The 25,815-nt window shown below is 52.8% G+C and overlaps 1 protein-coding gene across 1 annotated transcript; it reads left to right on the forward strand.

Annotated features, from left to right (window-relative positions):
• Nucleotides 1-8,422: 8,422 nt before the first annotated feature.
• Nucleotides 8,423-24,855, forward strand: MNT (MAX network transcriptional repressor). The gene is made up of 6 exons (XM_003799077.2): nucleotides 8,423-8,841; nucleotides 14,573-15,152; nucleotides 15,702-15,743; nucleotides 15,880-15,991; nucleotides 20,906-21,098; nucleotides 21,311-24,855. Exons 1-6 carry the CDS (start codon nucleotides 8,769-8,771, stop codon nucleotides 22,069-22,071), a joined length of 1,761 nt encoding a protein of 586 aa, XP_003799125.1. The 5' UTR covers nucleotides 8,423-8,768; the 3' UTR covers nucleotides 22,072-24,855.
• Nucleotides 24,856-25,815: the final 960 nt, after the last annotated feature.

Here is a 25,815-nt window from a genome sequence, read left to right on the forward strand (position 1 = left end):
GCCTGTAGTCCCAGCTACTTGGGAGGCTGAGGCAAGAGAATCACGTAAGCCCAAGAGTTGGAGGTTGCTCTGAGCTGTGATGGCACGGCACTGTACCGAGGGTGACATAATAAGACTAGATCTCCAATAATAATTGCTGAGGCAAAAGATACGGTTCTTGTAAAGCCTTTGCTCTTAGAATATATTGCCAATTTGCTCACTAAAGAGGCTGTGCTAGTTTACATTTCCATGTGTGCCTGGTTTTACCACACCTTTGATAGCATTAGGAAGCTACTTTTCTAAAAACTTTATCAATTAATTGGTAGGCAAGAAATTATTTCATTGTTTGGATTTTATTTTGGTTGGCAAGCTCAAAGGTTTTCATGTACTTAGACATACATGTGTTGTATATATTATTTCATATATTTATTGTTTTATAAACTTTAAAATTTCTGTTCTGTTCCTTTTTCTATCCAAGTGTTCCTTCTCTTACTGAACTGCAAGGGCACATCTTGCTAAGACTTCCATTTTGTCATTTTCCTTTTCCTTTTTTTATGTGATGATTTTACTTTACAGTTAGGAACAAACTTTTAGTGGTAATCAAATCTATCATACTGTGCCAGTATATTTCTTTATTTGCCTTTATGGGTCAAAAACTGTTTCACCATCTCTAGAGCATAAAAATGCTCACCTGTGAGCATGACTATTTTGATTTTGACTATTATTTATGACTATTATGACTATGATGATGACTATTTTATTATGACTATTTTGATTTTGTTTTTACATTTGCGCTTGAATTTATGTTGGTATATGGTTTTAACTTTACGGACCTGCATTTACCACATTGACTGCCACACTAGAAAAACTTTCTTTCCTTTGGGGCCATGGTGTTTTATTAGGTCAAGACAGCTCAAGAGATGTGTGAGTTGCATATGCTTCACGAAGCCCTGGACTCAAAACTAGTGTAAGTTAAATACAACCCACATGGCAGTAAATGTGTTTAACAGATGGTACGGAGTTATCACGGAGTAACTCTTTAAAGAGATGGCTGGTAAGCTGTCTAGCACTTCTCTTTGAGGTGTCTGTCTCTCATAGGGACAGGGACTAGAACTGGCTGAGAGATGGATTATGTCCTATCACAGCTCTCAGCACCAACTGATGTAGACTCTTCTATGGGGCCCTGGGTCCTTAGTAAGTGATCTTACTGGTGGTGCATGCAAAACAGCCAACTGGATAGATGGCCTCTACTCTGGGCAGTCCAGCTAGTGGCAGACCACTGCTGAGGGCCTTGCCTGATCTTCTGAGAGAGCATCAGTTACTGGTGTAGGCAGCTGATCTGCTGGGTCTAAAGAGACTTGACCCTACAGCCGTGCTTTGAAGTGTGCACTTGGCTTGCTGGGGTAGTAGACCTTAGTCCTTTCCTGGAGTGCTGATTGCATTCCAGCCCCTCTGCCCTGGGAGGGGCCTTCCCTATCAGCCTGTATGACCCAGCTGGCTCTTGACACTCACTGCTGGACTCCACCTCTCCTGACTCATAACTTCTGCCCTGTCTCACTCCTCTGACCTGCATTAATTTATTGTTGTAAAGCTACCTCTTTTTTTTCTTCATAGGCATAACTGAGGTTCTCATCCTTCCCCTTGTGCCTTTGTACTCAATAAGCTTTCTCCTGCCCAGGCTCTGACCCACTGTCATCCACAGCTCCCCCTCCAGCTACTTGAGTTGGCTGCCTCAGAGGACATGGCTCCTCCCTTTTTGCTTCTGAACTGCATTTCTTTCCTTATTACTCAGTGTCCACACCCATAGTGATTGCCTGGTTAGAAATCTGCCCCTTTCCCCCAGTCACCTTTTCAGGCCAGACATAGGCACCAGTAAGGAATGGTTGCCTACCCAGCAGCTCTCAATTCATCACAGTGGCCTGAGGCAGAACAGTGTCCCAGAGATCATCTGAGTTTCTTGATCTCAAGTATAATTCTCTTTTCCTTGCTTTTTCACTCCAACTAGTTCATTGGACACCACTAAGCAAAGTGAATGTTTATTCCTGTCTTTAGGAGGGCACGAGCTCTCTCCCTATCTTCACTCATTTCCATGAGTGAAGAGGACTCTGGACCCACATCGATAGCACTTCCCTAGGCTAGGCTGGACCATTCAAAGAAGAGGACCAGGCCACTTCTCAACCCAGCTGACACTTGACAGGTTTGCAGCTTTGGATTAGACACCTTTTCTTGGGACTAGGTGATCAATCACCACTTCTGGCCATGGCATCATATGAGGCAATGAAGAGGAGGAAGTTCAGGAATGAGAAGGTGGAACTTGATTGTACCTGATTTGTGGGTTTAGGAGAGGTCCTCTGACAAAACCTGGAGGTGAAAAGTTCTGTGACACCTCTGTCAGTCATTCAGAATCCTGCTCCTTGTCACTCTGGGCTTGTCAAGAATCAGGTTCAGGCTTGGTGCCTGTAGGTCAGCAGTTAGGTTGCCACTGGAGCTGGCGGGTTCGAACCCTGCCCCAGCCTGCCAAACAACAATGACAGCTACAACCAAAAAATAGCTGGGCATTGTGGCAGGCACCTATAGTCCCAGCTACTTAGGAGGCAGAGGCAAGAGAATCACTTAAGCCCAAGAGTTGGAGGTTGCTGTGAGCTGTGACGCGACAGCACTCTACCAAGGGCAACATAGTGAGGAAAAAAAAAAAGAATTAGGTTCAGCTGACTTACCTAACCTTAAATCCACTTGACTTCTTTTTTCTTTTTTTGAGACAGAGTCTCACTATGTCACCCTCGGTAGAGTGCTATAGTGTCATAGCTCACAGCAACCTCTCACTCTTGGGCTTAAGCGATTCTCTTTCCTCAGCCTCCCAAGTAGCTGGGACTATGGGTACCCACCACAATGCACAATGCCCAGCTATTTTTGGTTGTAGTTGTCATTATTGTTTGACAGGCCCAGGCTGGATGCAAACCTGCAAGCTCTGGTGTATGTGGCTGGCACCCTAGCCACTGACCTACAGGCACTGAGCCACTCTTGACTTTTTTTTTTTTTTTTTGGCAGTTTTTGGGCCAGGGCCGGGTTCAAACCCTCCACCCCCAGTATATGGGGCAAGCACCCTACTCCTTGAAGCCACAGGCACCTCCCCACACTTGACTTCTTACAGAACACAGAAAGATAAGATTACAGTTATTCTTCATTACCCAGGGGGAATTTATTCCAATACCCTTAGAATACCAAAATCTGAGGTTGTTTGAGTCCCGAATGAATATAGAAAGGGATAGTTTGTACACACTCCTATGTACTTTAAATCATCTCTATCATGATTAATACAATATGAATTTTATGTAAATAGTTGTGCTGTACTGTTTTTTTGTTTTTTAATTGTATTATTATTTTTAAATAGTCTCACTGTGTCGCCCAGGCTAGAATACAGTGGCATTATCATAACTCACTGTAACCTCAAATTCATGGGCTCAAGATATCCTGCTGCCTCACTCTCCCAAGTAGCTGGGACTATAGGTGTATGCCACCATACAAGCTAATTTTTTTATTTTTATTTTTTCTTCCTTTTAGGGCAGAGTCTACTCTGTCACCCTGGGGTTGAGTGCCATGGTGTTGGTGTCCTCATACCTCACAGCAACCTCAAACTCTTGGGCTAAGCAATCTTTCTTCAGCTTCCCAAGTAGCTGAGACTGCAGGTGCCTGCCACTATGCCTGGCCAGTTTTTCTACTTTTTTTAGTAGAGATGGGGTCTTGTTCTCTCTTCGACTGGTCTCGAACTCCTGAGCTCAAACAATCCACCTGCCTCCACCTCCCAGAGTGCTAGGATTACAAGCATGAGCCATCTGCACCTGGCCTTTTTTCCTAAATATTTTTGATCCTTGGTTGGTTGAGTTTGAAGATGTTGAACCCATTGATATAGAGGGCTGACTATACCTTCTGAAATGAGTAAATTAGTGTCTTCTGGGTCTTTACATGGTCATATTATCACTTATGCTGCATCCAGCATGATGGTAGAGAGCAAAACTAACCTTTTCCAAGTATAACTGTGGTGTTGAGTTCTGCTCTGTGACCTTTTACCCCACTCTGGCTTACCAAAGGTCACTTGGCCTTGGCTATAAGGATATATTTGTGAATGAGTGTTGTCTGGTATGTCCCTGCATATACTGGTCTTTTGTCTCTACCTTTTCACCCCCACAGCTGACTTTCTCCCAGTGATTTTCTTTTTTTTGAGAAAGAGTCTCACTGTGTCGCCCTCAGTAGAGTGCTGTGGCATCACAGCTCACAGCAACCTCCAACTCTTGGGCTTAAGTGATTCTCTTGCCTCAGCCTCCCCAGTAGCTGGGACTGCAAGCACCTGCCACAACACCCAGCTATTTTTTGTTGTTGCAGTTGTTGTTTAGCAGGCTCTGGCCAGGTTTGAACCCTCCAGCCTTGGTATATGTGGCCAGCACCCTAACCACTGAGCTATGGGTGCTGAGCCTCTCCCTGTGCTCTTGTTTGAAGTATGATAGTTGAAAAGCTTCTAATGCCACTTGTAAAAGATAAGTCAAGACCTGAAGGGTTGGGACATTTTCTAGGATCTAGTGTGAATATCTGTACTTCTGGCTTTACCCTCTTTCCCCTATTTCATTACTTAGGCTTTATAGGGGTTAGGAACTGATTTTCATAGCTCTTGGACTATGGAACTGATTTTCAAGCTCTTGGACTTGTATGTCTAGTACTAGAGTAAGTGGTTGGGTGATGGGCAGTCTCACTAAAGGCATGTCTCTGTCTCAGCATATTAAAAAACTGGGGAATACTGTGGAATTTGAACTGGGCATTGGGTACACAAGACAAGGAAGAAAACTGAAAACAGAAACCTGTTCATGAGAACAGGAAAAATGATGGATGACCCAGGTTTCCCCTGCCCCACAGGTAGGGGGGCAATTTTAGGACAACTTTTTGGAGATGGGAGACCTGCTGGCCTTTGGATCTTTCCCCAAATCTGCTAACCTGCTAACGCCAAAAAGACTTATTTTCTCTTTCCCTGAGTGAATACAATTGCCAGCTTCTCCTCCATCCCAGTACCACCCCTTGGAACAGGAAGCTGGAGCTAAAATGTTAAACAGCCCTCCCACTCATTCCCCTTTATTTGCAGGTAACTCCTCCCACTGTCTATTCCCTAACTGGGGAAACCTTTGTTGATGAGAAATTCTTCTGGGCCATTTTCAGGCTTTTGTAGGCAACAAGAGGCCCAGAAGCAGGTTCCTTTCTAAACCCTTGCTTTTGCCTAACATCCCCTGGCTGCTGTCCCCACATGACCCAAATAAACAGATGATCATGTGAAGCCAGTAAGGCTGTTTGTTTTAAATAGCAAGCATCTCCACTAAGCTCTGGAGCAGATGGGGTATTGGGGGCAAGGGAGAGGCCAACATTCAAATCTGTGTTCACCCCACTTTTATCTCCTGCTTCCCCAGCTGAAGGAAAAGTTGTCTTCACAATACTGCTTTTCAGAGAGGTGCCTACTTAATGAGATAGAACTGGGGCTTGACAAGAAGAGTAAGAAAAGTTGGGTTTCAGACTCTAGCAGAGACTCCAGGGTTGTACAAGAGCCTCGCCCACCTGAGGAAGGCAGGAATGGAGACTGGATATGGTGTGCAGAATGCTACACTGCTGATCCCAAACAAAACGAGAACTTGGTTAATGGCATTATCTTAGGTTACTATTATGTATATGCTCCTTGACTTATGATGAGCTTAATCAGACATTGCCCTATCCTAAATTGAGGAGACTTCTGAATGCATAATGCTTTTCTAACAACATAAAATTGAAAAAAAAATTTTTTTCCCCTTAAGACAGTCTCACTCTTTTGCCCTGGGTAGAGTGCCACAACATCATAGCTCACAGCAACCTCAAACTCCTGGGCTCAAGCAATCCTCCTGCCTCAGCCTCCCAAGTAGCTGGGGACTATAGACACCCTCTATAACAGGTGGCTAGAGACAGGGTTTCACTCTTGCTCAGGCTGGTATCAAACTCCTGAGCTCAAGCAATCCACCACCTCACCCTCCTAGAGTGCTGGGATTATAGGCATGAGCCACCATGCCCAGCCTGAAAAAAAAATCTTGTATCATTGTAAGTCAGGACCGACCATGCTGTTTAGGATCCCTCCACCCTTGTTCACCTATGTATTGCCTTTAAATTTCTCATTTTCTCTAGCAGCACAGAGTGGGCCAGGCCCAACCATACTGATAGCAAGTGGCAGACACCTTGAAAGCATTATCAGGGACAGCACATATGTAGGCCTCCCAGGACAAGTGCACTCATCCCATGGAGAGGAACCTGGCTGTTGTGTTCTAATCCCCCTTTGCACCAGTTCATCATAAGCATGGTCAGTGGCACCTGGACATTTGTGTGTGTAATGAGCTCTCCATGCTCAGCTCCAGATGCTGGGGTATTAGAAGTGCAAAGATCAGAGCCCCTTAAAAACTGATGTTGGCAAACAACTCCCTTCTTCCCATTCACCGGGATCTATTGTGCAGATTTTCTTTCACTAGGATATACCATGATGCCCTCAAAGGAAAAGAGCAAAACCAGGAAGCGTTCATTTTTGCTTTCTATGCTCCTAGCTCTCTTCCAGTTAGTCCCCCAAATAGAAACCTCCCCCTATGAGGGTGCAGTGTGGATGGAATAGATTGGCAGGATGGCCTCCCTCTCAGCCGCCTCATAGATGTTTGCTTTTTGGCCTTGTGTGGTGGTGAAACCCAGGTTTTGGAGTCCTAAAACCACTGCAATGGATTGCCCCACACCTCTTGGACTGGTTAGCAAAGGCTTCCGGGGCCAGAACTGAGGTTCCTACACCTAGTATTGGGACAGCAGAATTGGACATGCTCCAGGATGCCCCCAATACGCCTTCAGCTGACCCTACCAACTGTGCCAGTAGGGTTAGTGTGATCTCCATTGAAGCAACAAAACAGCAGCGCTGGGTTTCAGGCGAAAGAGATTTTTGTCATCCCAATCACAACGTGTCAAGTGGTAAGACCCTCTTCCAGACTGGGCAGTTTAATATTACCCCCTGCTTTTTTTCTAATTGGGGACCCTACTCTACTACTGGCTTCAAAAAGTCGTCCCTGGGGGTCAGAGATAAATGCTCCTCCCCACAGCGAGATGCAGCTGGAATGGTGAATAACAGTCCTATTTCGATTCTGGGCCTCAGTTTCCTTATCTGTAAACTGAGTAAACTGGGGCGACCTCAAAAGTCTAACTTTCTAACTGTACCGAAGACGACCCTAAAAACTAGCACCACTAAGAAGCCCGCGGGCTCGCCAGCGGGGGGTCCCCGCCTTCTGAGGCAGCGCGGTTAAAACCAGAAACAGCGCTCGTTCCCGCGCCCCGCCTGCTGCCTAGGTCACCCGGCCGCCTAGAGGGCCGGGCTTCCGCCCTCCACGTTGTTGTTCTGGACCTAGGCCACGCCCACTTCGCCTAGGCTGTGGACGCGGTGCCTTAACCGCCCCGGCCTGGGGCCCAGAGCAAAAGGTGGCCTTCGGGGTGGCACAGTCGGAGTCTCCATTCGTATCAGACACGCGTAGACAAAATCAAGAGTTTAGAGGAAGGAAAGAGAAAGATATGTTTTTAGATAGGGAATGGTGAAAAGTAATGGGTAGGCCAGCGCACGACTGTGGGATTTCCCTTTCGGTGTCCCACCCTGTGTTCACCCAGTAGCCCCATCCGCACCCGCGAATGTGATCCTGCAGACACTGGCCCTTTAAACAGAAGGCTGGCGGCGCGGGGTGTCCATGTGGAGCTGCTCCATGCCGTGTTGTCCTGCCCGCCCATTGGCCCGTGGCCCGGTGACGTCGCCTAATAGGATGCGAACGCACTGCGGGGGGAGGAACAGAGACAAAAAGCGGAATCGGATCACTACTCCGCTTCCTTGGCCAATTCTCCCGCTGTCAGCTCCGCCCAGGGGCGGATCCCGGGGGAATTGCGACAACTGGGTGGTTGCGGGATTTAGGTCGCGTGTGGGTGGAGAGCGGACACCCAGGGGTCAGGCCTGTCTTACCATCCTAAAGTTTCCGTCACCTGGAATATGCTTATTTGAGCTATCTTAAGTCTTGAATTTTCCACCCTTCCTTCCAGCCGTACAGATTTTGTTGTGAATGACCAAATATGCAGCCCTTGCTCAACTTGTGGCTTGCAGTCGGGGAGGGGCGAGGTGGGAGAGCGGAAATACAGCGCGCAAACCCAGCACGATCCTCTCCCATCCCCACCCCCACCCAGGCCACGTGTGCGCGCGCCGTCCGTGGTGGGCGGGGCATCTCACGTAGCGCCCCGCCCATCCCTTCAAGAGACGCCACGGCCCTGCGGGCGGGGGCTCCGGTCCGGGCTTTGGCTGCCGCCCCGGTGTAGTAGCGGGGGCGGCGGCCGGGGGCAGCGCGGCTCCTTCCCTTGTTGTGTGTGTCGGTGCCTCCTCGCCATCTTGTTGCAAAGCCCTTTCTTGTCGGCGGGACTCCCGGGGGCCGCGGGGCGGGAGGCATCGGAAGGGACGAAGAGAGGGAGGGGAAGAAGAGAGGCAGTGCCGCCTTTTTTTTTTTGCATCACATTTTTTTTTAAATTGCAAATTTATGTTTTGCAAATATTTTGGGAGACATTGATTTTTCTCCCTGTGCTCCCCCGTTCTTCCCTGTGGAGTGCGCTGCTCTGCCCAGCCCTGTCGCCCCCCGGAGGTGATCCCTCCCTCCTGCCTGCCCGCCAGCCTGACCTGTGCCCGACTTGCGGGCCGCAGCCTCGGCCCCGGCGCGCCCCCGGCAGCTCTCGGCGCGATGAGCATAGAGACGCTACTGGAGGCGGCCCGCTTCCTGGAATGGCAAGCGCAGCAACAACAGAGAGCACGTGGTGAGCGGCCGGGCTGGGCCCCTGGGGCACTGGGGAAGGGGAAGCGAGTGACCCCGGTACCCGAGCCCACGCAAAACCACGGGCAGGACCCCCTCTCAGTTGGCCTGCGAAGCCGGGCAGTACACAGCTCCTAGCAAGAGCCGCCGCCCGGGGAAGAGTTATGTGGGCAGTGAAATTAATTTATGAATTCATTAACATGCAGCAAGGATGCGCGGCTCCTGCGGGCGTCACCCCAGCTTCCTGGCACCCCTGTGCATCTTCCTTGGGGGGCTCCTTTTGAGTGGGCCAGCGGAGCCTTCGGTAGCTCTGAAGATGTGTGAGCCGGAGGGTGGGGTGAGGAATAGTGTTGCGTGGGGGTGGCAGACCCGCGTGTGCGTGCGTGTGTGCACGGGAGATGTGTGATGTGAGGCTCGGGGAGAGGGGATGAGCGGACGTGTACACGGGCGTGTGTATAGCACACGAGTGGGCGTGTGTGTAACGGAGTGGTGGTGGGGATTACTCTACGCCAAGCAGCTCTCCGGCTTCCCTGGCCCCGTGGGGAGGGTGCAGGGGGCGCTCCTGGCAGATCTACGCGCCGCTTGGGGCGGAGGCGGCCTTTGCAGAATGAAATGACATCGCGTGTCTTATGATCCTGGCCAGCCCCGCCTGACCCCGCCTCCCCGAACTGGGCTGGGTCGCGCGCGTCAGGGGTTTGGGTAAGAGCCGGACTAACTGGGTGTCTGCAAAACGGCCCACGGGTCGCTAGGGGCAGCCCCCAGGCCCCCCTTGCTGCGCCCTGCTTTAGCCGGTGTGGAATGTGGCGTGTCTGCGCGTTCCAAACCCGCTCTTGCCTGGAATGTTGCGTGTGCTTGCGTTCCAAGCCTGTTGGTTACACCGGGTGGTGACGTGGACCGGCTCCGCCCCCGACCACGTGCACCGGGGACACTCCCGCTGGGGACGGTGCGGTCCGGCCCCTCCTCGCTGCCTCGCGCACGGCTGGAGGCGGGGCCTGGGCGGGGCTGGCAAGGGGCCTTGGGCCGGGTTGGGCCCTGGGCCCGGCCTCTGGGCATCTCGCTGCGAGAGCTTTTGCCCTGCGAAGGAGGAGCTGAGCTCACCTGTCGGTTGTAGCCTAGATCTCTTGTGCTTGATCCTGAGGCGAGGGAAACCCTCAGAATCTTTGGGCAACTAGACATTTATAGCTCACTTCTTCCCACCAACCCCCAAAACATTCTCACCAGATCCCCCTGGCAAAATCCTGGACCAAACACTAATAAGCCAGGCTGAGAAGGGGTAAACTTTGGACGATCCCTCGACAGAGAGATGACGATACTATCTTCTGTCCCCACGCGCCCTTGATAGTCTGTAGCTTCAGGGTGCTTCAAAAATAGGGACTGGGAGAATAGACCTTTTCCAGACTGCCACGAGGGCCTCAGCCATAGAACGGCATGTGTGCAGTATTTGGGGACTCCTGTTTCCTCCTAGCACCCCCAGATTCCCTTGGCAGGTTTGGTTGTGGTGAAGAGAGAGCTTCGCCCTCCTTTCCTTTCTATCTGCCTATTGTTGCTTCAATGATGAGTCATGCAGGAGGTAGTAGTGTGTGTTGTGTGCGCGCGCGCCGTGTGCCGCCGCGGCGGCGGGCGCGGACGGGGGAGCGGCAACGGGCAAGGGGCGGGGGAAGCTGCGGGTCTGCCGGCCTACTTGGGCCGCCGACTGGCCTCTCAAGGTCAAGTCACTCGCGATATGTGAGACCTGCATGCTTGAGTTTTGCGGAACTGATGGGCAGGGACATCCGTCCACCCTCCCCTCCCCCTTGTTTTCGGGGGTCCGGAACAGGGTCAGGCAATGGACAGTGGTGCGGTGACCGGGAATGTCCTGCCTATGTGCCCAGTGGAGGGTGGAGGCATGCACCAGGTTTGGAGAGACTGAGTCACCTGCTGCCACCATCAACACAATACAGTTCAAGAGTACCTATTGTGTCTTCACTGTGTACCAGGGTTCGCCAGACTGAGGCTGCTTTTGCCCCCAGTGAATGCTCACTTCACGAACCGCTGCTCCCCACCCCTTTTTCTCCCACCTCTTTTCAAATAAGAAAGCCCAGAGGAGGGAGGTGATGTGAAGGAACCTGGGAAGGGTTCTTCCTAAAAGGTTAGGTTAGAGCCTTACTCCTCCCCCCAGGTGGTGAGAACTGGGGGCAGGCCAAGTTTAGCTGCCCAGTCACGTCTTCCTGGCGCTAGGTCAGGGGATCTTAGGGAATGGTGGGTGCTGTAAAGCTAAATCTACTCTGGGTGGCGCCTGTGGCTCAAGGAGTAGGGCGCCGGCCCCACATGCCAGAGGTGGTGGGTTCAAACCCAGCCCCGGCCAAAAACCGCCAAAAAAAAAAAAAAAGCTAAATCTACTCCAGAAACAAATGTACAAATGGCCAGACCTGGTCCCAGCAGTTTAAGCTCCAGAATTCACTTTCTTACCTCTCCTGGGATGAAGAATAGGCGAGAAGGGGATGGCACATGAACCTGCTGACCAGAACCACTTTCCTGGGAAATTTACCTGATGACCAGCCCTGAGCAAGGATTCTCTTCTCAATACCCCTTTCAACCTCAAGGGTGGGTTTCCTCACGTAGACCAGCCAGTTTGCTCACATGATGAACCTGCAGATGTATGTGAATGTGAGAGAAAGACAGGAGGAAAGGGCTGAGCCTCCCTGGTGCTCCGTAGAAGGGCCTGGCCTGATCATGGAGGTGGCTTAGAAGTGACCCCTTTCTGTCTTGATTGGAAGGACTGGTGTGAGTATTCAGAGACTCTTGACCAAGTCTCACCTTGGGCCTGCCTTAAGCCCCAAGCTCACTGTTAGCTCTTAGAAGACAGATTTCCTGGTGCATGTTCAGGCCACACAGGGCCGATTCCTCCAGCCCCAGCCCTGTGTCTGCTAAGCCCTTGGGCCACAGTAGCTTGAGAAGGTTGAAGGGAGCACAGTGCCCATGCTCTTGACTATGGGCTGAAACTATAGCCCCCAGGACACCCCAGAAGGGTCATGCCCAATTCCTTGGGGGCAGCCTCTGGGTGGAGCCCAGGGAAAGTACCAGAGTATGAGTACATGCATGTATGTGAGTGAGGCAAGGATCACACCATGGGTGCAGAAAAACATCCTTTTTGTTTTTTATATTTTACTTTTTTTTCTTTATATTCTGTTAGAACAAAGAACATTCTTTTAAGGAGCCTAAACCCAGATTGCTCCTGAGAGAAACCCTACAACTGTCAGTTTGCTTCCCTGTCTCCAGAGCACAGGGAGGGTCACTGCTGGATGGGGAATGTGTCAGAGCTGAGGGGAAAGGCAGTTAGCTTTAGTGGATTGATTCTGGCTCGGGCACCCTCTTCTTCACTACCAGTCAAGTTTTATTAAGCTGGTCCATGTGTGATAGAGCTTTGCCATTCACCTTGGGTCCTTTCTGGCACCTATGAAATGAACTTGCCTGATTCTGGAAGAGAGAAGAGAAGGTAGGGGAGAGGTGAGCTTTGGAGTTGCTTTAAAATGTGGGGAATGGTTGGTTTGCCTGCATTGTCGGTTCCTAAGTGGCACCTGTCCTTGGATTTGGCCCTGTCTATCCCTTTGCCTGTGGAGAATGGAGCATTTGGCCCCAAGACCAGTGAAAGTTTTGGTCCTGGATCAAAGAAATGGATGTGGGGGCTATGTTGGGCCCTGTGTTCAAGGGCCTTGTCTTGAGGGGAGTGGGAGGATAGGGAAGGGGTCTGGAGATGTCCCAGACTGGGCCTGAGAAGGGTTCTGTAGCTGGAACTCAACAGGTTTCTTAGGCAGTGTGGTTTGTGGGAAGCTGGAGAGCAAAGAGCTGGTTTTCTCCAGGGCTATAACTTAAGCCTGGAAGAGCAAGGCCTGCACCAACCTGGCATCTCCTCTTCCTGAAGGGCTGGGAGATACGGAAGAGGCCCACTGACTGGCCTCGCCTTTGCACTCTGGCTGCTGGGAAACCACTGAGTGCTCCCTCTCAGAACACTTCCCCCTCTGCTTCCTCCTTCCAGTCTGCAGGAGGGAGGGGCTGGGAGCAGGCCTAGTTTACACTCAGGATGTTGATTGGCCAAAGAACCAGGCCTCAGGTTTTCTGGGCCTCTAAGCCAGTAAGACATTTGAGGGGCTGATGCCCTCCTCCTTAGAGGGGGATTTAGCCAACTTCAGTCCCCAGCCCCACCCCGGGCAGTGGCGTGTTTGAGGCGTGTCCACCAGACAGTGCTGTCAGCTCTGTTAGTCAGCAGAGTGGTGAATCCAGGGCTGTCCAGCCAGCTAGCTCCCTGGCCTGGGGGTTGCACACTCTCTGAGGACCAGCCCAGTCCTGAGGCCTAGGAACCCCAATGGTGGGGCCTGGGGGAGGTCAGGGTAGAGGTGGACAGGGGCCTCTGGATCAGCTCTTGAGCAGGCCTCACCTTCCTTCTGGGCTTATAGCAGAAATGCTAAACTGCTGGGGTGCAGGGTTCCCTGGGTCATTGCCTTATTCCACCCCTATTAGGGAGCCCAACTTTCCTCTCTGCCTGCCTCTTACCATCCAATTTTTTGTGCTGTTGATGGTGGTGAGGCGGCCAAGGGCATTTGGGAGAAACAATTTCTAGCATTAGAAGGGACACTAGAAAGGGACCAGGTGAGTTTGCTGAATGGTCTCTGAGGAAAATAAAGGCATTGGGAATCAAGAGCCCTGAGTCAAGCCAGTGCAGTGGCTCAGGTCTGCAATCTTAGCATTCTGGGAGGCCAAGGCCGATAGATCACCTGACCTCAACTGAGTTCGAGACCAGCCTGAGCCAGAGCAAGACAGGGAAACCCCCATCTCTAAAAATAGCCTGGCATTGTGGAGGGTGCCTGTAGTTGCAACTACTTGGGAGGCTGAGGCAAGAGTCGCATAAGCCCAAGAGTTTGAGGTTGCTGTGAGCTGTGACACCATGGCACTCTACCCAAGGTGACAAAATGAGAATCTGTCTCAAAAAAAAAAAAAGTCCTGAGCCATTTCTTCATGTGTGAAATTAAGATGATGTCCTTATCCTATCCTGACTGTGACGTGACCTCTTGTGAGGATCCAGGGAGTATGTGGGGTGTGATGTACATGAGAAGATACCCAGTGAGCATATGTTGGCACAGCAAGTGTCTGGCAGGGCATCCAGCCAGGTGTCAGAGTTGCTGTTTGACCCTCAACAAAACATTTTGCCTCTCTGAGCTAACTTTACCTTATCTGTAAAAAGGAGATACTGTCTGCCATCTAGAAGGTTCTTGGTAAATGTTATTGAAGGCCTTACCCAGAAGGTGGTTGGCGCCTCTTCATTCTCTGTTCTCCATTTGTAGTGGCCTGTGAAGTCTTGGGGACTGGCTTCTATCTACCGCTCTGCCCTCAGCCCTGTTGCTCCTCACCTTCTTTGCTCATGGTGTGCCTGCCACCTTAACTGCAGGTTGCTGGGCTTGCAGCATCCTCTGACAGCTCAGGTTCTGCCACCCACACCCCGGTCCCTCCCCCAGCTTGGACTGTTAGTCTGATACATGTTCTTCTGCTCCCAGTCCCAAGCTGTGAGCTCCCCAGTTCTGCCTTGTCTGTTTACTGCTGTGCCTCCAGCACTTATCCCAGTGCCTAGCTGGATGTGGCTGGGTATTTGTGGTGTCTTAGGCAGGGCAGGGGTGTGTCAGAGGCCAGGCTTGGAGTGCAGGTGAAACCAGAGGCAAGGACCATCAGCCTTGCTGAGACGCCCCTGTGTTCTCTCTGTGTAGAGGAGCAGGAGCGGCTTCGCTTGGAGCGGGAGCGGGAGCAGGAGCAGAAGAAGGCCAGTAGCCTGGCCAGATTGGCACATGCCCTGCCTGTGGAGGAGGCCCGCATTGAGGCACCATCCCTGCCTCTGTCCCCGCTGGGACCCCCACCGGCACCCCCACCACCGCTTGCCACCCCCACCCCACTGACTGTCATTCCTATTCCTGTAGTGACCAACTCTCCTCAACCCCTGCCCCCACCCCCACCACTGCCCCCTGCAGCCCAGCCTCTGCCCCTGGCCCCTCGGCAGCCAGCCCTGGTCAGCACCCCTGGACTCAGCATTAAGGAGCCTGCCCCTCTGCCCACCAGGCCACAGGTGCCCACCCCAGCTCCCCTCCTGCCGGATTCAAAGACCACCATTCCACCCACTGGCAGCCCCAAGCCTTTGCAGCCCCTCCCCACACCCATCCTGACCATAGCACCACACCCTGGAGTCCAGCCTCAGCTGGCCCCCCAGCAGCCACCCCCACCCACGCTTGGGACCCTGAAGTTGGCACCAGCTGAAGAAGTCAAATCCAGTGAACAGAAGAAGAGGCCTGGGGGGTGAGTGAGGTGTGGCAGAGTTGGGACTGGAGGGATGGAGAGTCCACAGGCTGGGCTGTGTGTGCAAGAGAAGTACCCTCCTATGCTAGCCCTTCAGATGCATGTCCTGCTGCCCAAAAGCACATCCTACATTTGGACACATTCTCTCTCACTGTGCCCATCTCTGTCCTGAGAACGAATGGCCATCGCTCTCTGCTATTTTCAGGCTTCTATGTTCTTGGACTCCTCCAAGGCTGAGGCTTATGGTATTTCCAGGCCTCTGGACAGAATATTGGGGGTTGGGGTCAACTGGTGGTTTCTGAGCCCCGGGGGACCTCTGGCTCCCTCATGGTTGGCTGGGTGGGATGGAGGGATATAGGGGTTGTGGCTTAAGAGCATACCCGTTGCCCCCAAGGGTGTGAATGGCACTGCACAGGGCCAACACTTCCTGTTGCTGTGTAAGAGTGTTGGGGACAAAAAGCCTGTGGCAATTTGTGGGGTAGTGGAGAGGTCAGGAAGGCCTCATAATGGGGCCCTCCTCCCTGAGCCTCCTGTCTGTCTGGGTTTCAGGATCGGAACCAGAGAAGTCCACAACAAACTGGAAAAGAACAGGTGTGTGTGTGTGTGACTCGGCTGCCCGCCTGCCCCCGGTACACGCCCCACCCTGGTCCCCCACGCACATGCTGGGCCTACCCTCCCTGTCCCAACACCCTGACGCTGGCTGACGGCCCTTGCTCCCTTTCCCCAGGAGGGCCCATCTGAAGGAATGCTTTGAGACCCTGAAGCGTAACATCCCCAACGTGGATGACAAGAAGACATCGAATTTGAGCGTGCTGCGGACCGCGCTGCGGTACATCCAGGTATGGGGGAGGGAAGCAGCGGCCGGCGGTGGCGGCGCCAGCTTCCTCCCCACTTGGCCGCCCTCCTTCCCTTGCTGCGGCGCGCCCCGCCCCGCCCCGCCGCTCTCCCGGCTCCCCCGCCCGCCTCCACGCGGGCGCTGAGCACATGGCTCGGCTGACGTCAGCGGGGCTCCCTGCCCGGGAGGGGACGGGCGGAAGGGCGCGCGTGCGCAGAGGAGAGTTCGGCGGCGCTTTCCTCCCTATATTCCCCCGCCCGGCCGCTTCGCTGAGCCTCCGCTGTCTGCGCGGCCCCCGCAACTTTGGGGTCTCTCCCTGAGGCTGAGGCCTGGGAGGCGCGCGCTGTAGACTCATTTGGTGTAAAACCCGGTGCCCGGCCCCCGCTTTGCACGTGCTTGTGCAGCTGCGGGTGAGAAAGACGTGGAGCGATTCCGGAGCCCCAACCCACCAGCAGTGCCTGGGCGGGAACCTGTATTCTGTCCCGTCACTCTTCTGTGCTGGGAGGCTGGGCGTGGTCTCTATCCAGACTGCGGTGCGCGCGACGCCCCCCACTTTTACCCCAGAAGGATTAAGGTCCTTTTGGTGCGAGTATTGAGGTGCCACCCCTCGAGTTTGGGGGTTAAATCTGGCAGTTGGGGCAATGCGGTGGGTACCTTGGGGGAGGGTCACCAAACCTTTTTAACAGCCTCGGTTTAAAAAAGAAGGTGGTCCCTTTTTTAAGGGCCACTCCTGGCTGTGTGTCCCCTCCCTTTGGGTACTGGCTTCCTTCTGCAGTGCTGAGGTTGGGGGCTGCCAGATAAGACCGTTGCTATGACGGCCCTGAGTTTCGGTTTCCCTGGAAACCGGCGGTGGGTTCCGCGGGCCGGGAAGAAGGCTGTGGGGGATGGGGCGGGCAGCCACGCTCGGCTGCCGTGGAGACGGGGAGCCGTTGGGGAGTGGGAGGGACTTAGGGCTCCCTGGTGCGTGGGGCGGGGCTGGGTGGGTCTTGGGGGCTCCCTGTTGACCCACTTGTGAAGCGTTGGGGTCTGGGCCGCATCACAGCTCCCCTGGGAGGGGACAACGAGGGGTCTGGCCAGGCGCGGAGGCAGCCGCGGGGCTCCACCCCTCCCCCGGTCTCGACTGCGGGGTCACAGCCCTGAGGTAACCGGAGCCTGACTTGCAGGGGGGTGGAGGCACGGGTTCGCGGCTGCTCCCAGCCGGCGGCTCCCTCCCTGCCTCCTGCGAGCGCGCGCCCTTCCTCGCACCCTCCCGGGCAAGGGGGAGGGGCTGGCACGCCTCCAGGCCGCTTCCCGGCAGCCAGGAGGGGCGGGACTGAGCTCGCGGATTGGTTGGGCTTGACTGGGGGCGTGACTCCTCGGGGTGCGGAGCCAGGTTGCGGCTCGCGAGGAGTGACGCAGCAAAGCCGGGTCCGCGTGGGTGCGCCGGTGTTCTGGAAGGGGCGGGGAGCCGCTGACGACCGGAATGGTCCCACCTGGGAGCGGCAGGGGGGCTCTGGTTTTCCGAGGGTCCCAGGAGGCCATGGAAGGCCAGATGGCTTATTTATGGGTTGTTTCTGCAGAAGTTGGTGTTAGGTATGATTTACTGGTCTTTCAGTCATCCGGCCTCTTAGCAAGTCTCTGCGTACTGTGACATTTCCTATGAATAATCAATTTCCGCTCCTGCTTGGTGATGCTAAAGGGGGAAAAAATAATGCCTTTGCTATAGGAATGTTAGACTGGTTAGTTGAGATTGTTTTCTGTACGTAATTCACAGCAGTCTGTGGTCTTTTTTTTCTTCTTTTAAGACAGTCTCATTTTTGTCACCCTCTGTGGCACCCTCAAACTCTTGGGCTCAAACGATCCTCTTGCCTTGACCTCCCGAGTAGCGGGGACTACAGGCATGCTCCACAACACCCAGACAGCAGTCTTAATAGTGATTATTGAGAAGTAGGAAGAGTGGAATGGCTAGTTCCTCTTTCTAGACACGGAGAGTTATTTATTTGGGGAGGGGCAACGTGCCTAAAGTATGGATTTAAAAGAATTCCCCAAAACTTGGTGGAAGCAGCAGAATGAGCTGCACCTGTGTTAAGTGGGAAGGGAGTGTATCTATAAGGGATACTTGTTCTGGTGCTGGTAGAAGCAGGAACAGAAGAAAATTCTCAAGTTTTCCTATAAACTCTCAGCTTCATTTATTTGTTCAGGGACTTTTAACTTGGCACTGTGTCTGCTTCTGTAACACAATACAGAGCAAAGAAAAAAAGTAGGTTTTTCCTTGGAGGTTTGTTCTTGTGGCAGATTATAAACAAGTAAACATATGGAAGACCATGCCAGGTGGGCATAATAGGGACAGGTGTGGCAGGTATATTCTGGGGAAGTAGGAAAGTTAGTGCTGAGGAAGGGACATTGGAGCTGAGATCTATGGGATAAATCAGGGTGAAGTAGACAAAGTGAGGGAGCAGAGAACCCAGCACAGGCCAAAGTTTCTCCAGTGTGAGGGAGCAGGATGCGTTTTGGGACACAAAAGATAAAGCTGCTTGGTGGTGCACACCTAAGGAGTCACAGCTACTTAGGACATTGAGGCAGGAGGAACACTTGAGCTCAGGAGTTGGACAGCCTGGACAACAATATAGTGAGATCTCATCTCAAAAATACAAACACTTTAATAAAAAGTTGGTCAGGATGGTTGGTTGCCATGCGGAGATGAGGGATAATAGGCACAAGATAAGTGTTGAAAGTCCTGGAGAGGCCAGAGTGACTGACTAGGTAGACTGAAGGCTTTGGTTGTACGCTGAGAACAGGAACCTGTGGGAAGGTGGTAGGCTCCAGTCAGACTCTAGAGAAGCCTGGAAGTGGTGAAAGATCTGAAGAAAGCCACTGTGAAGTGGACAGAGACAGGATGAGAAGTAGACAGGTACTAAACTATCCATCCAGATAGTCAAAGAAGGGAAATGGGTTTAAATGAAGTAATGTGCGGCTCGGCACCCATAGCACAGTGGTTATGGTACCAGTCGCATACACCAAGGCTGGCAGGTTCGAACCCACCCCAGGCCAGCTAAGCAACAATGACAACTGCGACAGAAAAATAGCCAGGTGTTGTGGCGGATGCCTGTAGTCCCAGCTACTTGGGAGGCGGAGGCAAGAGATGGCTTAAGCCAGAGTTGGAGGTTGCTGTGATCTGTGGTGCCACAGCATTCTACCGAGGGCAACATAGTGAGACTGTCTCAAATAAATAAATAAAATGATGTGTACTAAAGTTAGAACCTGGGGAAATTGCAGAGGCCTCTAGGCCTGTAGAAGACCGGACTGAGTGATAAGAGGAAGTTTTTACCTATGACACACCCTGGTCCAAAAGGCTGGCCACCCCAAAAGTGGGTAGAGTTTAGGATGGCCACTTCCAGCAACCATCTTTGAGTGAAGGCTGACTCACCATAGGCCCGTTGTTGATGTGGCCTCATTTTATATCACATCCAGCCTTGGCATCTCAGGGATAGAGCCAGGTGAGAAGCCAACAGGGGTATGCATATGTGTGCATGTAGGAAGAGAGGAGATCTGTTTTACTATCCAACAGGTGAAGAGGTCTTAGGGATATGGCAAAGACTTTTGGCATAGAAGGGAGCTGAGCCATAAGACTCATGCTGACCTTTCCCTTTGGCAAGGGGAAACTGGAGCCCTTTAGATAAGGGAGCAGTGCCACAGTGTGGAAGGGAAGACTCTTAAGAGGCAAAAGATTGCCTCAACTGGAAGAATTGAGAGGGAGATGGCAGTGGGATAAGGGATCTCCCTCCTGATGTTTGCAGTGAAGTGTGCGGCATCAGTGTCGTAGGAGGAAGGCCAACTGGGAACCTTAATGAAGGTCTGACACCTCTCAGGGGATGCTCAGCAAGAGTCAGCGGGTGCTCTTGAGCACCCCAAGAGCCATGTCTCATCAGTTTAGTTATGTATGACTGTAGAAAGTGGGGGAGCAGTAATCCTGGCACTCTAGGAGGCCAGGGGGGAAGGATCCCTTGAGGTCAGGAGTTTGAGACCAGCCTGAGCAAGACCAAGACCCTATCTCTACTAAAAATAGAAATATTAGCCAGGTGTGGTAGTAGGCACCTATAATCCTAGCTACTTAGGAGGTTGAGGCAGGAGGATCACTTGAGCCCAGGAGTTTGAGGTTGTTGTGAGCTAAGCTGATGCCTGGGTACTCTAGCCTGGACAGCAGAATGAGACTCTGTATTTAAAAAAAGGAAAAGAAAAGGGGGATATATATCCTACTTGAGGGATGTTTAGTAGTCTGGGGCGCTGCTAAGGGCTGTGGGCGGGTGGTGGGGAGGAGAGATGGGGCGAAGTGTATAAATAGAGCATTGTTGAGAGGCAGCATATGTGGGCACCCTGAGGGTCTGAGAGGAGGTGCAGAGCTAGCGAGTTCTAGGGAAGAAATAGAGGCAAGCTGTGGGGAGGAGTGGGGTCATAAAATCTAGTGGGTCATACTCCAAGAACGTTGAAGTTAATGAGAAAATTGGTGAATGGTGAGGTAGAGAGAAGCAAGTACTGGATCATTTAGAGTTTGGGGGGAAAGGATTTCAAGGAGGTTGCTTGGGACATTGGTGACTGAGAAGAGGATATGAATGGTGGGGCAGCATTGGGTCAGACCAGGAAAGTGCAGAGGCTGCAGGATGTGAGCCTGGGGCAAAAGGCAGCAAGGCCCCTCAGAACAGTTGTTTTGTGTGTGTGTGTGGGGGACCCATGTTCCCAGAATGCCAAGCCCACTGGGCAGAGGCATAGACCAGGATGCAGGCATGGTCTCCAACAGCCCTGTCAGGCTGAGCCCCTGGTCACTGCAGACTTGTCCCTGCAGTTGTTGATATGTTCGTTGATATGGAGAGATGCTTTGAGGTACTGGTGACCTGGAGGCTGCTGCTCAGAGTGTCTTGCTGTCCTTTACTCTGTCCTCCAGTCCCTAAAGAGGAAGGAGAAGGAATATGAGCATGAGATGGAGCGGCTGGCTCGGGAGAAGATAGCCACACAGCAGCGGCTGGCAGAGCTCAAGCATGAGCTAAGCCAGTGGATGGACGTCCTCGAGATTGATCGCGTGCTCCGGCAGACAGGCCAACCTGAGGATGACCAGGCCTCCACCTCAACTGCCTCTGGTGAGCCCCAGCCCCTGTGCTGGCCATACCACCCTCAAATGCTACACCCTGTACCTCAGATTCCAGCCTCCCTGGCTAGGCTTTTGCCTACTAGACAGGACACCCCCTACCCTAGCCCCATCATATCCCCAGGCACCCATGGGCTTCTGCACCTCCAACCACTTGTTTTCCAAGCTCTTCTGACCTGCTCCCTGCCCCATGTTCCCCAACAGAGGGTGAGGACAACATAGACGAGGATATGGAGGAGGACCGGGCAGGCCTAGGCCCACCTAAGCTGAGCCATCGTCCTCAACCGGAGCTGCTGAAGTCTACCCTGCCACCCCCCAGCACCGCCCCTGTGCCTCTGCCTCCACACCCACACCCACACCCAGTGGCCCTGTCTCCTGCTCACCTCCCTGTGCAGCAGCAGCCGCCACAGCAGAAGACCCCTTTGCCAGCTCCTCCTCCCCCACCAGCTGCCCCTGCCCAGACGCTAGTGCCAGCTCCAGCCCATTTGGTGGCTACGGCTGGGGGTGGCTCTACAGTCATTGCCCACACAGCCACCACCCATGCCTCAGTCATCCAGACTGTGAACCACGTTCTGCAGGGGCCGGGTGGCAAGCACATCGCCCACATTGCCCCCTCGGCCCCCAGCCCTGCTGTGCAGCTGGCACCTGCCACGCCCCCCATTGGCCACATCACAGTGCACCCTGCCACCCTCAACCATGTGGCCCACCTAGGCTCCCAGCTGCCTTTGTACCCACAGCCTGTGGCAGTGAGCCAGCCTGTGGCGGTGAGCCACATTGCCCATACCCTCTCGCACCAGCAAGTAAATGGCACAGCCGGGCTGGGGCCGCCAGCCACTGTCATGGCAAAGCCAGCTGTGGGGGCTCAGGTGGTCCACCACCCCCAGCTGGTAGGCCAGACAGTGCTCAACCCTGTGACCATGGTCACCATGCCCTCCTTCCCAGTCAGCACACTCAAGCTGGCTTGAGGATGAGGCCACTCAGAGGCCCCCAGTTGGGGCAGGGAGGGGGACCTGTACCCCACTGTCCCACCCACCAGCTCCACACATTCCAGCCAGGCCCAGGCCCACCCCCCCCATACCCACCCCCAGGCCTCCTAGGGGAAGGGGGTGTAGAGACTCTGAGCCAGGGGAGGGAGGGGCCACCCCAGGGAGTTGGGCACAGGGCTGGGGGTTACCTGCTGCACTAGGACTTGATAAAATGACTGATGAGAGATACTCTGAACGTGCTGCCTGTCTGGCCTGGTGCCAGCTCCAGTGCTGTTCCTGCTTCCCCACCCTGTCCCCTGAAATCAGCGCGATGTGGATGTTGTGTTCTCCGAATTCTCCCTTCCCTGCCCACCTTCCCATTCTGCTGCTGCTGCTGCTGCTGCTGCTATTGCTATTGCTGTCTGGTGAGGTAGCCAAGCGTCCTAGGCCTCCCCCCGGATTTTCAGTGTTCTCTTTCCAGGCCTTTGGAGGGAAAATAGCATAGGCAGAACTGAAGCCACTTGGCCCAGAAAGCTTGGGACAAGACTGGTGGGGGCCTTCCCCTGAGCACAGATGACAAATCCTAGGAAGAGGCTGGTCTGGAGCCCTACCCAGACAGGTGAGTGCCCTAGCCTGGGGCTCTCTGATGCATTTGCAGTCTCTGTGATTCCTTACAGTAGAAAGTCTTTTTAATGATTCTCTACCAACAATAAACCAAACCCAGGCTGTTACCAAGCTTCCTGAGCACTCCCATCCAGCCCCTGCGCTCTTGACCTCAGGAAGGCAGGCTGGGGGTAGGGAAGGAGGGGCTTGGTTCTGCCCCTGACTCCTGCAGCCTGGGTCTGGACATTTGTTCCTGTCTTTGGGCTTGGCTCTTCATTTCAAGAAGGCAGCAAGGAGAGGTGCTTTGCTCACTCCCCTGCTTCCTTCCTTCTGCTTGGTGCTGTGCATTGCCCCAGGGAGTGGGGGCCCCTTGCAGCTTGGGAACCTGTGGACCAGCATCTGGTCTTGGTTCCAGGAGCCTTAGAAGCTACATTGCTGAGTCCTCAGGAAGTTAAATCCTTCCCCAAACAAGCCCTGGGGACATGCATAAAAAGTGGGGCTAGGGCTGGGCCTTCAGTAACTGTGGAGGAGAGCTGCTCCTGCTCCAGACTCTTCTGCCTGTCATCTCTGTTCCTGAATGTCCCCTTCTCTGGACGGACAGTTTTCAGAGTGCCCTCCCCGAGGTACTGCTGTGTACTACTACCTTTCTCTGAGAAAAGTCCTTAGTTGGGCCAAGGATTGGGCTTAGCCTGGGATGGAGAGTAATAGGGATCCAGTGTTGGGGATGCTGCCCTCCCTGCCTCTGCCTTGGCAGGCTGCTTTGGCTTCTCTTTGTATGTGGTGTTTATTGTAAGTGGCCTTGTGTCAAACACAGTTACATGCACATGTGGCTCCCCACCTGGACACACACCAGTGGGCTTTCAGTGTGGGAGGAGTGACCCTAGGTGTGAAGTTTGCATTGACAAGTGGGGCAGGGTTCTGGACAGGCAAGGGGCCAGAGGGGAGAGTTCAGGATTCTCTGGAATGCCCTGGCAGGCACAGAGGAGCCAGCATAGATCTTGAATATTCTCCCATTCAATTCCAACCTGGTCCTGGAGACCACCAGGGGACTTTCTTATTCTTGTCTGTCTGTACTGGGGGTGGAAAAGGGGCAGCTAGGAACCAGGTTTCTACCCTCAGAGGGCCAGAAGAGGGAGCCCCACAGCCCTGCACAGCATCCCTCTTTGAGCTTGCTGCCTTCCTGCAGCTGCAGCCACCTACACCTAACACCCTGGCTCTTTGGGAGCCAGTTTTGTTCCCATTTGACAACAATAGAAAGAGCAGGAGAGTCCAGGGCAGGCCTGACACACCAGGACAGTCAGAGCAGCTTTGGCAACCTTGCCCCTCCCTCAGTCTGTCCACCTCTCCCTGCATCCTGAGGCCAGTCGCCCCTGGGGCCTGCACAGATACCTCATCATCTACTCACCGCCCCCAGCAGTGGGGCCTCCAAATCTAGTGCCGAATGACTATGTCCAGATTGGTGACGATGGGTGTTGCTGTTGTTTTTGTTGTTTGTGAACGCTGTGATGCTGTGTGCCCAAGTGGGCAGCCACCACCCAGCCCTTCTTTGGGCATCTCCCTCACCCCACCCCTCACCCAGAGCTGTCAGGACTACATCTGTCCTCACCCTGTGGGACCGCCTGCCCCTTCCCTCCCTAGCCCTTCCAGCCTGGGACACACACACACTTCTTACCTCTCATGCGTGTTTGACCTTTTGATGTTCAGAGTGACTCACTGGCTGGGAGTCTTTACCTCGGGGAGAGGGGGTCGTTGGTTCCTTGGGGGAGCCAAAGAAGGGCAGGGAACGCCTGGAGGGTAATTGGGGGATCATCCTAACCCCTGCTCTCCCTGCTCTCTCCAGGAACAGCTTCTCCCCCCATCCCAGGGTCCCACCCCCAACCCCCAAAGAGGTGGCCCTTGTTTACAGTGAGGACTCAGTCACTGTGTCTCTGTTTCCTGAAATATAAACTGTAGCGACCCCAGACTGTAGAGATTTTTATGTGTTTGGATACATCTGCTGTGTGGGAAAAAAAAAAGTTCAAAAACCCTAATTTTGTACATATTGTATTTTTACTATTGAACTGTATTCTAGTGGCTGTTCATGTTCCAAGACTTTAGATATTGAGACATGAATACTATCTATGTAATAAGCACTTGCCTGGAATAAAATATAAACTGAAATAAACCTGCACTGAAACCTGAGATGGAGTTGCTGACCAGCAGCATCTGGGTCATTTTATTGCAAAAGGAGGCAGAGGCCTATAGGGGAAGATAGCCAGCCAGAAGCAGCAAGGGATCACCTGTCCTTAACGATTGGAGGGCATTGTCCTTAAACACCTTGTAGCTGGTCAACTTTAGAAAAAGATCCAGGACCTTCCAGTTCTGATTCTGATCCCTCAAAGAGCTGTAAAAATTTCAGTTCTGGTCTTAATGCTTTTGCAAAGCTTTGTATTTCCTCAAACCATTTTTACAAACATTATCTAATTTCATCTTTCAACAGCCCAGTGAAGTAAATAAGCCAAGAAGTAGCCCTGTTTTGGCAGATAAGGAAACAGGTTTGAGGTGGCCAGGTGACTTGTCACATAGCTTCCTTGGGACCTTGCTGGAGTTACAGTCAGATCTCTCAAGTCAGTACAGAGTTCCCTTAGCATTTGCTACCTTTCCCCTGAGCCACTCTTAGCAATAATGATCCATTATAAAAATGGTAGAGGGCCGCCAAGCATGACAGTATGTGCCTATAGTTATAGCTATTCAGGAGGATTGCTTGAAGAGTTCAAGACCAGCTTTAGCAATACAGCAAGATCTTGTCTCAAGAAAGACAAAACCAAAAACCCCACAATAGAAAAAAGGTAGAGAGAATTGCCCCAGCAACTGGACGTAGGACGAGAGGCTTCCTAAAGAAGACACTTCTGGGGTTGTAGTCACAACAGGTCACTCACAGAGTTCATAAAGCTGTCCTTCAGAGAAAGGAACTAGAAGGGGAAGATGTTGGAGATCAGAAGCCAAAGATTACTGAAAGCCACAATGTCAGTGTTCTCCGCTCTGCATAGGCCTTCAAGGCCCTTGTCCTGTAGCTGCATCTCTCCCCAGGGTCCAGATGAAACCAGCCTTTTGGCAGCTGACTTGAGTCGAAGCAAGAGGAGTGAGGTGGACATACATTAG

The sequence above is a fragment of the Otolemur garnettii genome, unplaced genomic scaffold, assembly GCF_000181295.1.
Source record: "Otolemur garnettii isolate 467f Iridium unplaced genomic scaffold, OtoGar3 scaffold00145, whole genome shotgun sequence".
Classification (NCBI taxonomy): Eukaryota; Metazoa; Chordata; class Mammalia; order Primates; family Galagidae; genus Otolemur; species Otolemur garnettii.

What these genes read in the sequence shown, in the direction of transcription:
- MNT (XM_003799077.2), top strand. Translation starts at nt 8,769, where the DNA reads ATGAGCATAGAGACGCTACTGGAGGCGGCCCGCTTCCTGGAATGGCAA. An exon ending in CAGAAGAAGAGGCCTGGGGG is followed by an intron (nt 15,153 to 15,701) that starts GTGAGTGAGGTG and finishes TCTGGGTTTCAG; the next exon opens with GATCGGAACCAGAGAAGTCC. An exon ending in CTCCACCTCAACTGCCTCTG is followed by an intron (nt 21,099 to 21,310) that starts GTGAGCCCCAGC and finishes GTTCCCCAACAG; the next exon opens with AGGGTGAGGACAACATAGAC.